Genomic DNA, 16,122 nt, shown 5'->3' on the forward strand with positions numbered 1-16,122 from the left:
AATTGAAATAAATAAAAATTGAAATAAATATGAATCGAAATAAATTGAAATAAATAATTAAAAATTGAGATAAATAAATATAAATCGAAATAAATAAAAATTGAAATAAATAAAAATTGAAATAAATAAATAAAAATTGAAATAAATAAATATAAATTGAAATAAATAAATAAAAATTAAAATAAATATTGAAATACATAAATAAATATTGAAATAAAAGCATTTTAATGACACTTTTAATTATTTATTTAATTGTGTATTTATTTATTGAATTTTTGCACTCCTGGTCCTCCATATGCTTTGGGCTCAGAGTTCACGCCACATAGACATAAAATCCCTCCAGTGTGTATTTGTATGTGAGTTATCAAATTTCCCTTAACGGAAAATCGCTTGTTGCAAAATTGGCAAGAGAATGGTTTTTCCCCAGTGTATGTTCTCATGCATTTTTTAGCATGAGAAAGAATCTGGTGCCGCAATCAGAACAAGCAAAAGGTGTTTCTCCAGTGTGGGTCCTCATGTATTGAAACAATGTGGACCGAACGCTTAAACTGGTTTTACAGACAAGGCATGTAAAATGTTTCTCTCCAGTGTGCTTTCTTCTGTGGGTCATTCAATTCTCTTTGCGCGGCAAACTTTTACCACAGTCCAAACAGGTGAAAGGTTTTTTGCCAATGTGTGTTCTCTGGTTCACCACCCACGCTTAGCGGTCGCAAAATATTTTGTCACAAATGGAGCAAGTAAACAACTTTTCGCCAGTGTGAATTCTCGTGTGCCTTCTCAAATAAGCCTTCTTATAGAACGCTTGGCCCTGCATTTGCTGCAACCCTCCCACCTCAAATGGATTGGATGTCTACTTAAAACTAATAGGCGGGAGGAGAAAGTTTGGCTTCACTGACTGCTACTCTTCTGACCAGCACACTTGTGTCTTTTCACATGATACTTAACGTAGAATTTTTTGTCGCACACACTGCAACCGAACGGCTTTTCACCAGTGTGTATTCTCGTGTGTGAATTTAAATTCTGCTTCTGAGAAAATCTTTGGCCACAGATTAGGCAGCAAAACGGTCGTTCGCCGGTGTGTGTTTTCGTGTGGTGATTCAATCCTGTACGATACCTAAAACTTAAATTACAGATTGAGCAGGTAAAAGGTTTCTCGCCAGTGTGCGTCCTTGTGTGTGATCTTAAATTACTCTTAACGGAGAACCTTTTATCACAAATTGTGCAGGCAAATGGTTTCTCCCCAGTGTGTATTCTTGTGTGCGTCCTTAAAGTTGAACTATTCCCAAAACTCAAATTACAGACTGAGCAGGAATAAGGTTTATCTCCCGTGTGTGATCGTGTGTGCTTAATTAAACTTCCTCTTTGTGTGAATCTTTTGCCACAAACAGAGCAGACAAAAGGTTTCTCGCCACTGTGTGTTCGCGAGTGTTCTACCAATCTTGATCTGTGAGTGAAACCTAAGGTGCAAACCGAGCAGGTAAAAGGTTTCTGTGCCGTGTGTGTTCTCATGTGTCGTTTTAAATTACGCCTGGCAGTGAAGGTTTTGCCACAATGCGAGCACTTCAACTGTTTGTTGTCAATATGAAGTGTGATAACGTCTTGAGAGTGTTCTTTTTCAGTTTTAGGAGGATATGACGTGTCGTCACTATCTGATAGAGGAGCACTTTCGGTCTGCATGTGTTGACATAAGCTGCTGCTTCGAGGCTCCTCACTTTGCTGTTTGTCATCATCCTCTTCAGTCTTGACAGGGACAACCGTCAATGCCAAGTTGGTGGTATCATTCACTTGCTCCTCTTTCACACAGAGCTCAGACTCCACTTCTTCTTTCAGGTGGGAGTGCTCATGCTCCATGCAAAAGCTCCATTCGTGCTGATCAGCGTGAAGAGCCTCACTGATGTCTGCAGGGCATTAAAAAAGTAAACACTAATTTAGGAAAGTTAAGCTTTGTTTTGTCACGTAAAATGGAAAGTAGACACAAACATATCAATGTACATTACATTTCAATCGCGATGAAATAAGTGAAAGAGAAGAACAAACCTGCAGCTCTGTGTAATTCATTTCGAGGCTTCTTAAAAACAGCGTCCAGTAATTGACGTTGTCGTTCGTTCTCCTGTTTTGTCCGACAAAGTTCCTCTTCGTACTCCGTTATGGTTCTTTCAAACACTTCAACTACTTCCTCAACGGCTGCACTGAGTCGCCGATTCAGCAACGCTCGCAGCATACTGATTTTACACATTTCCTTCGACAATCGCAACACTTTTAACTGGCACGTTATGTCACTTCCGCGTCACTTGATATCAACTAGCAGGCTCGGCTAAGCGATCACGAGAAACTTCGACATAAGCGCCAAGGCCACTTAATTTACTTACGATGTTTTAGTAAGTAGTGAAGTAGAAATGGTGACGGGCACCGTGTTATTTCACGAATTTAGTACGAGTAGGAGCGAGTATTTAATGAAAGAGCGGGTCAGATCGAGTCATGGAACATTTTGAGACGCTGATAAGTGACGTCACACTCTCATCCTCGATGTCGTCATTAAATAGCGACGGCAGACATGACGTTCTGACTCGCGTTATTCATGGAATTTACGTAAAGTCATTTTGTTATTAAAAATAAAAACGATCATTACTGTATTTGAATCCAAAGATTTAAAAAAAAAAAAAAAAAAAAAATACTATATTAAATCTTTATATATTGCTAAGGAAATTTCATAAATCTAAATTTCAAAAAGTAAGTTCGAACTTTAAAATTTTTTGGGTTGAATTTGAATTATATTTCACATCACAGATACTTTTGAGTGAAGCTTTTCTCGCAAACATTGCAAATGAATGCATGGTTTATCCCCAGTGTGCGTTCTCATGTGTTTCGCCAAATAGGGAATGGGACGTACTACGTCATTGTTTGGACCCGCCTCCATGCTGGCAATATAATTCACTTCCGGGCCGGCAGAGTCAATGCGGATTGTAACGTGTGATAGTGCTAAGCTAACTCTTTCGGTGTTTTAGAAAGAAAATATGGGTGCTTTATTGTTGCGTTACCGGGTGCAACAGCGTCTCCTACGACAAAAAAAGGGGTGAGGAAAAATGGACTCACTTTTCACCGTTTTCCTGCATGGAGGACCAAATATCAGATCACGAAGGTACGACGGATGGCTGGATTGCAGCGGTTCGTCGGAAAAGCATTTCTTATGATCATATTTCTGCTGGAATGAGAGTGTGTTCCTGTCATCTCTACTCTTGTAAGTTGAACGATTTATCCACTTTTGGTTTCAATACGTTTTTGTTTTTTTACACCGTTGTGTAAATCTGCCTCGGTAGCAATGCTCGCCTACTACGACTCCCCTACCTGTTGTGTTCCTAGGTAAACCTGCTGACAACACATCCCGATTGGTCACCATCTCTCTTCTTGGATCATTTGACAAAGAAAATTTGTTCAATGGAGTGGTTCCATTTGTCCTGTGTCGGACTCAAACAAGCCCCTGCAGCAGACGCCATCTGGGTCTGCCCTTCTCGTCGATGAACTGCGGGCTTTTAACTTGTGAAAATGCAAGAACTTTAATGCACATATTTATTCTGCCTGGCTATTTAACTATGGCCAGTGACGTTTTTTTTTTAAATTTTTTTAACCACTTTGACAAAGACACCTTTCATTGTAATGTTGAATTTATATATTCTATTATTATTTTTAAATTATAATATTCTTATTTGCACTTATGTAGACTTTAGACTGTCAATTCAAATAGTGTTGGAAAAGTTGCAATACCTAAAATAGAAATGCAAGAACTGTAAAGTACATATTTATACACCTTTATTTACCTAAGGCCACTGGATGTTTTTTAACTGCTTTGAAAAATACAGGTTTTGTTGTGATCTTGTATTTATATAGTATATAGCTTTTTATAATGTATTATGTATTATAATATTTGCTGCCCCCTGCCAGAGTGTGGGCCATTTTGTACTAAAATGATTTTAAACTGTCAGTTCAAATACTGTGTTGGAGACTAGTACTTGCAATACTTAAAATGGAAATGCAAGAACTTTAAAGCACATATTTATCCTGTCTGGCAATTTACCCAAGGCCAGTAAATAGTGTTTTAAACTGCTTTGACAAAGACACGTTTATTGTGATCTTGTATTTGTGTATTACTTATAATTATATAATATTTGCTGCCACCGTCAGAGGGTGGGCCTTGTTTGCACTAATTTAAAGATTTTAAACTGTCAATTCAAATATCGTATTGGAGTAATTGCATTACTTGAAATAAATCTATTGCAACTTATCAGTCCCAGTTCTTGTCTACAACACTGTCCAAAAATTGTCAATGCATATTCCAAATAGAATAACAAAATTAAGTCACCTGACTTTGTAATTATTACACCTGTTTATTATGAAGACCTGAAGTAAACAACAAGCAGTTACAGTTTGTCAAGAAGTTGTTCAAGTCATGTTTTGGTATTCATATTTTATTGACTTTTCATAACACTTGGGATCGTGTTTGTAAGAGCAGAGCAAACTGAAGTTTCAGCGTGCACTCTTCGCCTCTCCAACCTCTCAACGCTCCGATGTGGTGCGCTTGACCTCAGAATAACCCAAGAAGAGATATGGTGACCAATCGGGATGTGTTGTCAGCATTTCATATGCAGGTTTTCCTAGTAACACAACAGGTAGGTAATGAGGAGGAGTAGGTTAGCATTGCTACCGAGGCAGATTTACACATCAGTAAAGAAAAAAACAAAAACAAAAAACGTATTGAAACCAAAACGGATAAATCGTTCAACTTACAAGAGTAGAGATGAGGGGAATACACTCTCATTCCAGCAGAAATATGATCATAAGAAATGCTTTTCCGACGAACCGCTGCAATCCAGCCATCCGTCGTACCTTCGTGATCTGATATTTGGTCCTCCATGCAGGAAAACGGTGAAAAGTGAGTCCATTTTTCCTAACCCCTTTTTTTGTCGTAGGAGACGCTGTTGCACCCGGTAACGCAACAATAAGCACCCATATTTTCTTTCTAAAACACCGAAAGAGTTAGCTTAGCACTACCATACGTTACAATCCGCATTGACTCTGCCGGCCCGGAAGTGAATTATATTGCCAGCATGGAGGCGGGTCCAAACAATGACGTGGTACGTCCCATTCCCTATTGGAACCTTCACATAGAGTGCAATCCGAGCATGGGAAAGGTTTTTCACTCATGTGTTTTCATGTTTGAATGTTTCAATTTTCCTTACGAGCAAATTGTTTATCGCATTTTGAGCAAGCAAAAGGTTTCTCAGTGTGTTTTCTTACGTGTATGTTTAAATGTGACTTTCAGGAAAATTGTTTTCCACATGATAATGAGTCAAAAGGTTTTTCTCCAGTGTGTTGTAGTGTACGTTTTTAAATGTCCCTTTATAGAGAATCTTTTCCCACAAAATAAACAGGCATAAGGTTTTTCTCCTGTGTGTGTTGTCATGTCTTTCCCCAAATTTTAATGTTCACTGATGATGATGATGATGATGATGATGATGATGATGATGAAGCTTTTTTATTTCGACACACACAAAAAACAAACACAGTATAAGTCAACAAAAACAATTGCACTTAAAAGAGAGTGGGAAGAAGAAAAAAGTTATTTTATCCCACCGCTGATCTCATTGTCCAGCATTCTTACTTCGTGGGATACTCCTGTCCACACAATGAAAGCGAAGAAAAAAGAAAAACAGACAAAAACAACTAAACCAATAGACAACCAATTAAAGTTGGCTCATTAACAATAATTTCAATATATACACCAATTCGCAAGAACAGCAACACACATTGTCAGCAAATGTCATTATACTGTGACCAGACCATATTTTAAGCCAATGCACACAATGAGCACACAAAAGCATTCTACCCGGTGTGAGTTCTTGTATGGGCTATCACATGTGCCTTCTGAGTGAATATTTTAGCACATAGAGGACAGGAAAAAGGGTTTCTCCAGTGTGTATTGTCATGTGCCCTTTCAAATCCAACTTTGAACCTAATGTATTTCCGTAGTGCAAGCACTTCCCTCATCACCTTGTTCATCCTCAGTCTCAGGTGAGTTTGACATGATGTCAGCAAGATCTGAAAGTTGAGCTTCAGCTTCTTTTTCATTTTATTCATTATTCGCAATAAATATTAATGCAAAGTTGTTGATTTCTTCCTCATTATCTTCTTTAACATGGTGGGGAAATTTCTCCCCTTTCTCTTCAACAGGAGGCAGCTCTGTCTCCTCCACCTCCATGTAACTTAACACTTGGTCAAGGTGAAGAGCTCCATTAGAATCTAGAGGAATCAATAACACAAACACAAAATACCGGTAATCTGCAATGACTGAACAATCGAGAAAATGACGCAAACGTGCCTCCATTTTATACCACGACTTGGGGCTTCTCGTTAACAGCATCCAGACATTAATGCCGTCTTTTATTCTTCTCCTTCGCTCGAAAAAGATCCCCCCAACCAATTTTTCAATCACTTCTGCGTCCCGATGTTCACAGCTAGCAAGCCAAACTAGGTTGAGAATCTTACAAATCACATTTAAATCCAAACAACGACTTTGTGAAGGCTCTTTTGTATCAGTAACGTAGTAATGTGTCAGTAAGACAATAAATTGATTCTGATATGTGGGCATGTAATAAAATTGCGCTATTTCTTTTAGATATTAAAATTTGTAGAAGTCTGTCAATTCCAATGGCATTAATGAGTACACATGTACATGTACTATAGCAGTTAAGAAGTAATAGTACAACTCCTGTTTATATTCATATTCTATATTCAGGGGTGCACATAATTTTTTTGCCCAGGTTCTCAGAGGACGACCTGGAGATGTGACTTGGTCCTCATTGAGCTTTAGAGCCGACCCGTCTGATGCGATAAATTTATGACAAGGTTTACTTAGAGCCAATTAACTTTAATTAATTATATTAACAATTAATGCTTGATTAATATCAACTGGCATAGCAAAATTGCCATTACTTTGAAGTGAAATGTAAAGAAATAAAAAGCACCAATTCAAAAAAAAGGGCATTATGTGGCTCCCACATTAACTCCCAGGCTTTTTAAAAGTGGGATGTCTTCCTCATAAGACCTCATTGAACGTGCATGTTTAGCTTTGTAAAATGCGAGCAAAAACACGTTTGTCAGTGCATGTCGCTGTTCATTACCTTTATTCCGCCACTTGTCCATAGGGCGAGTGAGATCCTGTTTGACATCGATTGTTTGCTTAATTGCCACATGCTCTGTTTTTTTCGTGCTTTTCAAAGTTTGGATGGCTGAAATTCTTTGACCCTACATAAAATGCTCTTATCTTACCTATCTTATCGGTGACATTGGGATTCTCACGGCACATTTTGTACCGCATTTCCGTGCGAGCATCATTTGCTTCTAGCCATGATACCTCCTGTAGCCACTTTTCAGCAAAAGTCCTTTTTTTCGGTAGCTCCAGTGACGTCTCTGTCGTCTGTCTGTCTTTTGACGGGGGTGGGGGAACACGGAAGTAATTACTCAGTGTGGCCTGCCTCTTCGACATTTTGAGAAGTTATTTTCTCGTGTCCCCCACAAATACAGTGGTCAGCCATCGGTACGCAAAAGTGTAAGGAAGCCGTTGAGGGCCAGCGCATTTGTCTACGTCCAGTACGCATGCGCGCAAGCGGACCACTTATGTGCACCCCTGTCTATATTCATATAAATGACAATATTAGCACATACAGTGGGGCAAATAAGTATTTAGTCAACCACTAATTGTGCAAGTTCTTCCACTTGAAAATATTAGAGAGGCCTGTAATTGTCAACATGGGTAAACCTCAACCACGAGAGACAAAATGTGAACCCCCCCAGAAAATCACATTGTTTGATTTTTAAAGAATTTATTTGCAAATCATGGTGGAAAATAAGTATTTGGTCAATACCAAAAGTTCATCTCAATACTTTGTTCTTTACACTTTGTTGGCAATAACAGTGGCCAAACGTTTTCTGTAACTCTTCACAAGCTTTTCACACACTGTTGCTGGTATTTTGGCTCATTCCTCGCAGCCACGTCTCATCTTCAATGCCCTTGCTGATGGAAGGAGATTTTCACTCAAAATCTCTCGATATGTGGCCCAATTCATTCTTTCCTTTACACAGATCAGTCGTCCTGGTCCCTTTGCAGAAAAACAGCCCCAAAGCATGATGTTTCCACCCCCATGCTTCAGAGTGGGTATGGTGTTCTTCGGATGCAGTTTATTACTCTTTCTCCTCCAAACACGAGGATCTGTGTTTCTAACAAAAAGTTCTATTTTGGTTTCATCTGACCATATCACATTCTCCCAAAAGTGTTTTTTGACCGTTTTTGAAAATTTTGAAATTTTGAAAAAATGCGTAAGCACCCCCCTTTACAAAAAAGTCAAAAATCGACTTGTCCCAAAAGTCCACTTTTTTGACATTTTCCGGCTGTGCTTAGAGTCCTTATATGTTTTTGGAAGGCTTCCCGGCACTTTTTGGCCCAAAACTGTTTTTTCACCGTTTTTGAATTTTTGAAAAAATGCGTAAGCACCTCCCTTACAAAAAAGTCAAAAACTGACTTGTCCCAAAAGTCAACTTTTTTGGCATATATGGGCTGTGACGAGAGTACTGACGTGTTTTTGGAAGGTTTCCCGGCGCTCTTTGGCCCGACAGTGTTTTTTGACCGTTTTTGAAATTTTGAAAAATGCGTTAGCACCCCCCCTTACAAAAAAGTCAAAAATGGACCCTTCCCAAAAAGTCCACTTTTTTGACATATTCCAGCTGTGCTTAGAGTCCTTATATGTTTTTCTCAAAAATACTTTTTTGGCATATTTGGGCTGTGCCGAGAGTCCTGACGTGTTTTTGGAACGTTTCCCGGCGCTCCTTTGCCCAAAAGTGTTTTTTGACCGTTTTTGAAATTCTGAAAAAATGCGTAACTACCCCCCCCCCCCTTTACAAAAAAGTCAAAAATGGACTTTTCTCAAAAGTCAACTTTTTTGGCATATTTGGGCTGTGCCGAGAGTCCTGACATGTTTTTGGAACATTTCCCGGCGCTTCTAGGCCAAAAAGTGTTTTTTGACCGTTTTTGAAATTTTGAAAAAATGCGTAACTACCCCCCCTTACAAAAAAGTCAAAAATGGACTTTTCTCAAAAGTCAACTTTTTTGGCATATTTGGGCTGTGACGAGAGTACTGACGTGTTTTTGGAAGGTTTCCCGGCGCTCCTTGGCCCAACAGTGTTTTTTGACCGTTTTTGAAATTTTGAAAAATGCGTTAGCACCCCCCTTACAAAAAAGTCAAAAATGGACCCTTCCCAAAAGTCCACTTTTTTGGCATATTTGGGCTGTGCCGAGAGTCCTGACATGTTTTTGAAACGTTTCCCGGCGCTCCTTGGCCCAAAAGATTTTTTTGACCGTTTTTGATATTTTGAAAAAATGCGTAACTACCTTCCCACCCCTTAAAAAAAGTCCAAAATGTACTTTTCCCAAAAGTCAACTTTTTGGGCATATATGGGCTCTGCCGAGAGTCCTGACATGTTTTTGGAACGTTTCCCGGCGCTTCTTGGCCCAAAAGTGTTTTTTGACCGTTTTTGATATTTTGAAAAAATGCGTAAGTATTTACAAAAAAGTCCAAAATGCGTAAGCACCCCCCCTTACAAAAAAGTCAAAAATGGACTTTTCCCAAAAGTCAACTTTTTGGGCATATTTTGGATGTGCCAAGAGTCCTGACATGTTTTTGGAATGTTTCCCGGCGCTTATTGGCCCAAAAGTGTTTTTTGACCATTTTTTGAAATTTTAAAAAAATGCGTCAGCACCCCCCTTACAAAAAAGTCAGAAATGTACTTTTCCCAAAAGTCAACTTTTTTGGCATATTTGGGCTGTTACGAGAGTACTGACGTGTTTTTGGAAGGTTTCCCGCCGCTTCTTGGCCCAAAAGTGTTTTTTGACCGTTTTTGAAATTTTGAAAAAATGCGTAAGTACCCCCCCTTACAAAAAAGTCAAAAATGGACTTTTCTCAAAAGTCGACTTTTTGGGCATATTTTGGATGTGCCGAGAGTCCTGACATGTTTTTGGAATGTTTCCCGGCGCTTATTGGCCCCAAAAAGTTTTTTGACCATTTTTGAAATTTTAAAAAAATGCGTGAGCACCCCCCTTACAAAAAAGTCAGAAATGTACTTTTCTCAAAAGTCAACTTTTTTGGCATATTTGGGCTGTGCCGAGAGTCCTGACATGTTTTTGAAACGTTTCCCGGCGCTCCTTGGCCCAAAAGATTTTTTTGACCGTTTTTGATATTTTGAAAAAATGCGTAACTACCCCCCCTTAAAAAAAGTCAAAAATGTACTTTTCCCAAAAGTCAACTTTTTGGGCATATATGGGCTCTGCCGAGAGTCCTGACATGTTTTTGGAACGTTTCCCGGCGCTTCTTGGCCCAATAGTGTTTTTTGACCGTTTTTGATATTTTAAAAAAATGCGTAAGCATTTACAAAAAAGTCAAAAATTGACTTGTCCCAAAAGTCAACTTTTTTGGCATATATGGGCTGTGACGAGAGTACTGACGTGTTTTTGGAAGGTTTCCCGGCGCTCCTTGGCCCAACAGTGTTTTTTGACCGTTTTTGAAATTTTGAAAAATGCGTTAGCACCCCCCTTACAAAAAAGTCAAAAATGGACCCTTCCCAAAAGTCAAATTTTTTGACATATTCCAGCTGTGCTTAGAGTCCTTATATGTTTTTGGAAGGTTTCCCGGCGCTCTTTGGCCCAAAAGTGTTTTTTGGCCATTTTTGAAATTTTGAAAAAATGCGAAAGCACCCCCCTTACAAAAAAGTCAAAAATTGACTTGTCCCAAAAGTCCACTTTTTTGGCATATTTGGGCTGTGCTTAGAGTCTATGTTTTTGGAAGGTTTCCCGGCGCTCTTTTGCCCAAAAGTGTTGTTTCTCGGTTTTTGAAAGTTTGAAAATTTGCGTAAGCAAACCCCCTTACAAAAAAGTCAAAAATTGACTTGTCCCAAAAGTACACTTTTTTTGGCATATTTGGGCTCTGCCGAGCGTCCTGACATGTTTTTGGAATGTTTCCCGACGCTCCTTGGTCCAAAAGTGTTTTTTGACCATTTTTGAAATTTTATAAAAATGCGTAAGCACCCCCCCTTACAAAATAGTCAAAAAATGACTTTTCTCAAAAGTAAACTTTTTGGGCATATTTTGGATGTGCCGAGAGTCCTGACATGTTTTTGAAACGTTTCCCGGCGCTCCTTGGCCCAAAAGATTTTTTTGACCGTTTTTGATATTTTGAAAAAATGCGTAACTACCCCCCCCTTAAAAAAAGTCAAAAATGTACTTTTCCCAAAAGTCAACTTTTTGGGCATATATGGGCTCTGCCGAGAGTCCTGACATGTTTTTGGAACGTTTCCCGGCGCTTCTTGGCCCAATAGTGTTTTTTGACCGTTTTTGATATTTTAAAAAAATGCGTAAGCATTTACAAAAAAGTCAAAAATTGACTTGTCCCAAAAGTCAACTTTTTTGGCATATATGGGCTGTGACGAGAGTACTGACGTGTTTTTGGAAGGTTTCCCGGCGCTCCTTGGCCCAACAGTGTTTTTTGACCGTTTTTGAAATTTTGAAAAATGCGTTAGCACCCCCCTTACAAAAAAGTCAAAAATGGACCCTTCCCAAAAGTCAAATTTTTTGACATATTCCAGCTGTGCTTAGAGTCCTTATATGTTTTTGGAAGGTTTCCCGGCGCTCTTTGGCCCAAAAGTGTTTTTTGGCCATTTTTGAAATTTTGAAAAAATGCGAAAGCACCCCCCTTACAAAAAAGTCAAAAATTGACTTGTCCCAAAAGTCCACTTTTTTGGCATATTTGGGCTGTGCTTAGAGTCTATGTTTTTGGAAGGTTTCCCGGCGCTCTTTTGCCCAAAAGTGTTGTTTCTCGGTTTTTGAAAGTTTGAAAATTTGCGTAAGCAAACCCCCTTACAAAAAAGTCAAAAATTGACTTGTCCCAAAAGTACACTTTTTTTGGCATATTTGGGCTCTGCCGAGCGTCCTGACATGTTTTTGGAATGTTTCCCGACGCTCCTTGGTCCAAAAGTGTTTTTTGACCATTTTTGAAATTTTATAAAAATGCGTAAGCACCCCCCCTTACAAAATAGTCAAAAAATGACTTTTCTCAAAAGTAAACTTTTTGGGCATATTTTGGATGTGCCGAGAGTCCTGACATGTTTTTGGAACGTTTCCCGGCGCTCCTAGGCCCAAAAGTGTTTTTTGACCGCTTTTGAAAATTTGAAAAAATGCGTAAGCACCCCCCCTTACAAAAAAGTCAAAAATGGACTTTTCCCAAAAGTCAACTTTTTGGGCATATTTTGGATGTGCCGAGAGTCCTGACATGTTTTTGGAATGTTTCCTGGCGCTTATTGGCCCAAAAGTGTTTTTTGACCATTTTTGAAATTTTAAAAAAATGCGTGAGCACCCCCCTTACAAAAAAGTCAGAAATGAACTTTTCCCAAAAGTCAACTTTTTTGGCAAATTTGTGCTGTGCCGAGAGTCCTGACATGTTTTTGGAACATTTCCCGGCGCTCCTTTGCCCAAAAGTATTTTTTGACCGTTTTTGAAACTTTGAAATAATGCGTAAGCACCCCCCCCCCTTACAAAAAAGTCAAAAATTGACTTTTCTTTAAAGTACACTTTTTTGGCATATTTGGGCTGTGCCGAGAGTCCTGACATGTTTTTGGAATGTTTCCCGACGCTCCTTGGTCCAAAAGTGTTTTTTGACCGTTTTTGAAATTTTGAAAAAATGCGTAACACCCCCCCCCCCCTTACAAAAAAGACAAAAATTGACTTTTCCCAAAAGTCAACTTTTTTGGGGATATTTGGGCTGTGCCGAGAGTCCTGACATGTTTTTGGAACATTTCCCGGCGCTCCTTGGCACCAAAAGTGTTTTTTGACCGTTTTTGATATTTTGAAAAAATGCGTAACTACCCCCCCTTACAAAAAAGTCAAAAATTGACTTTTCTCAAAAGTCAACTTTTTGGCATGTTTGGGCTGTGCCGAGAGTCCTGACATGTTTTTGGAACGTTTCCCGGCGCTCCTTGGCCCAAATGATTTTTTTTACCGTTTTTGATATTTTGAAAAAAAGCGTAAGTACCCCCCCCCCCTTACATAAAATTGAAAAATTGGCTTTTCTCAAAAGTTAACTTTTTTGGCATATTTGGGCTGTGCCGAGAGTCCTGACATGTTTTTGAAACGTTTCCCGGCGCTCCATGGCCCAAAAGATTTTTTTGACCGTTTTTGATATTTTGAAAAAATGCGTAACTACCCCCCACTTACAAAAAAGTCAAAAATGGACTTTTCTCAAAAGTCAACTTCTTTGGCATATTTGGGCTGTGCCGAGAGTCCTGACATGTTTTTGGAACGTTTCCCGGCGCTCCTAGGCCCAAAAGTGTTTTTTGACTTTTTTTGAAATTTTGAAAAAATGCGGAACTACCTCCCCCCTTACAAAAAAGTCAAAAATGGACTTTTCTCAAAAGTACACTTTTTTGGCATATTTGGACTGTGCCGAGAGTCCTGACAGTTTTTTGGAATGTTTCCCGGCGCTCCTAGGCCCAAAAGTGTTTTTTGACTGTTTTTGAAATTTTGAAAAAATGCGGAACTACCCCCCCCCCTTACAAAAAAGTCAAAAATGGACTTTTCTCAAAAGTACACTTTTTTGGCATATTTGGACTGTGCCGAGAGTCCTGACAGTTTTTTGGAATGTTTCCAGACGCTTCTTTGCCCAAAAGTGTTTTTTGACCGTTTCTGAAATTTTGAAAAAATGCGTAACTACCCCCCCTTAAAAAAAGTCAAAAATTGACTTTTTCCAAAATTAACTTTTTTGGCATGTTTGGGCTGTGCTGAATTTCCTGACATGTTTTTGGAACATTTCCCGGCGCTCCTAGGCCCAAAAGTGTTTTTTGACTGTTTTTGATATTTTGAATAAATGCGTAACTACCCCCCCTTACAAAAAAGTCAAAAATTGACTTTTCTCAAAAGTCAACTTTTTTGGCATATTTGGGCTGTGCCGAGAGTCCTGACATGTTTATGGAATGATTCCCGACGCTCCTTTGCCCAAAAGTGTTTTTTGACCGTTTTTGAAATTTTGAAAAAATGCGTAACTACCCCCCCTTACAAAAAAGTCAAAAATTGACTTTTCTCAAAAGTCAACTTTTTGGGCATATTTGGGCTGTGCCGAGAGTCCTGACATGTTTATGGAATGATTCCCGACGCTCCTTTGCTCAAAAGTGTTTTTTGACCGTTTTTGAAATTTTGAAAAAATGCGTAACTACCCCCCCTTACAAAAAAGTCAAAAATTGACTTTTCTCAAAAGTCAACTTTTTTGGCATATTTGGGCTGTGCCGAGAGTCCTGACATGTTTATGGAATGTTTCTAGACGCTCCTTTGCCCAAAAGTGTTTTTTGACCGTTTTTGAAATTTTGAAAAAATGCGTAAGTACCCCCCCTTACAAAAAAGTCATAAATTGACTTTTCTCAAAAGTCAACTTTTTTGGCATGTTGGGGCTGTGCTGAATGTCCTGACATGTTTTTGGAACATTTCCCGGCGCTTCTAGGCCCAAAAGTGTTTTTTGACCGTTTTTGAAATTTTGAAAAAATGCGTAACTACCCCCCCCTTACAAAAAAAGTCAAAAATTGACTTTTCTCAAAAGTCAACTTTTTTGGCATATTTGGGCTGTGCCGAGAGTCCTGATATGTTTTTGGAACGTTTCCCAGCGCTTCTTGGCCAAAAAGTGTTTTTTGACCGTTTTTGAAATTTTGAAAAAATGCGTAACTACCCCCCCTTACAAAAAAGTCAAAAATGGACTTTTCTCAAAAGTCAACTTTTTTGGCATGTTGGGGCTGTGCTGAATGTCCTGACGTTTTTGGAACATTTCCCGGCGCTCCTAGGCCCAAAAGTGTTTTTTGACTGTTTTTGAAATTTTGAAAAAATGCGTAACTACCCCCCCTTACAAAAAAGTCAAAAATTGACTTTTCTCAAAAGTACACTTTTTTGGCATATTTGGGCTGTGCCGAGAGTCCTGACAGTTTTTTTGGAATGTTTCCTGGCGCTTCTTTGCCTAAAAGTTTTTTTTGACCGTTTCTGAAATTTTGAAAAAATGCGTAACTACCCCCCCTTACAAAAAATTCAAAAATTGACTTTTCTCAAAAGTCAACTTTTTTGGCATATTTGGGCTGTGCCGAGAGTCCTGATATGTTTTTGGAACGTTTCCCGACGCTCCTTTGCCCAAAATTGTTTTTTGACCGTTTTTGAAATTTTGAAAATATGCGTAAGTACCCCCCCTTACAAAAAAAGTCAAAAATGGACTTTTCTCAATAGTCAAGTTTTTTGGCATATTTGGGCTGTGCCGAGAGTCCTGACAGTTTTTTTGGAATGTTTCCTGGCGCTTCTTTGCCTAAAAGTTTTTTTTGACCGTTTCTGAAATTTTGAAAATATGCGTAAGTACCCCCCCTTACAAAAAAAGTCAAAAATGGACTTTTCTCAATAGTCAAGTTTTTTGGCATATTTTGGCTGTTCCGAGAGTCCTGACATGTTAATGGAATGTTTCCCGACGCTCCTTTGCCCAAAAGTGTTTTTTGACCGTTTTTGAAATTTTGAAAAAATGCGTAAGTACTCCACCTTACAAAAAAGTCAAAAATGGACTTTTCTCAAAAGTTAACTTTTTTGGCATATTTGGGCTGTGCCGAGAGTCCTGATATGTTTTTGGAACGTTTCCCGACGCTCCTTTGCCCAAAATTGTTTTTTGACCGTTTTTGATATTTTGAAAAAATGCGTAACTACCCCCCCTTACAAAAAAGTCAAAAATGGACTTTTCTCAAAAGTCAACTTTTTTGGCGTATTTGGGCTGTGCCGAGAGTCCTGACATGTTTTTGAAACGTTTCCTGGCGCTCCTAGGCCCAAAAGTTTTTTTTGACTGTTTCTGAAATTTTGAAAATATGCGTAACTACCCCCCCTTACAAAAAAGTCAAAAATTGACTTTTCTCAAAAGTCAAGTTTTTTGGCATATTTTGGCTGTTCCGAGAGTCCTGACATGTTAATGGAATGTTTCCCGACGCTCCTTTGCCCAAAAGTGTTTTTTGACCGTTTTTGAA

General features: G+C 38.8%; 1 protein-coding gene across 1 annotated transcript in view; it reads right to left on the minus strand.

The window, feature by feature from the left end:
• Positions 1-264: 264 nt before the first annotated feature.
• LOC130922253 (gastrula zinc finger protein xFG20-1-like) overlaps positions 265-16,122 on the minus strand; it is a 31,530-nt gene continuing 15,672 nt past the window's right edge. Inside the window, exons 3-4 of the mRNA XM_057846945.1 lie at positions 2,038-2,281; positions 265-1,898 (exon numbers count right to left, since the gene is read on the minus strand). Coding sequence (XP_057702928.1) covers positions 889-1,898; positions 2,038-2,281 — 1,254 coding nt within the window. The 3' untranslated portion in view covers positions 265-888. The remainder of the gene's footprint in view (positions 1,899-2,037; positions 2,282-16,122) is intronic.

Source organism: Corythoichthys intestinalis, chromosome 1, assembly GCF_030265065.1.
Source record: "Corythoichthys intestinalis isolate RoL2023-P3 chromosome 1, ASM3026506v1, whole genome shotgun sequence".
Taxonomy (NCBI): Eukaryota; Metazoa; Chordata; class Actinopteri; order Syngnathiformes; family Syngnathidae; genus Corythoichthys; species Corythoichthys intestinalis.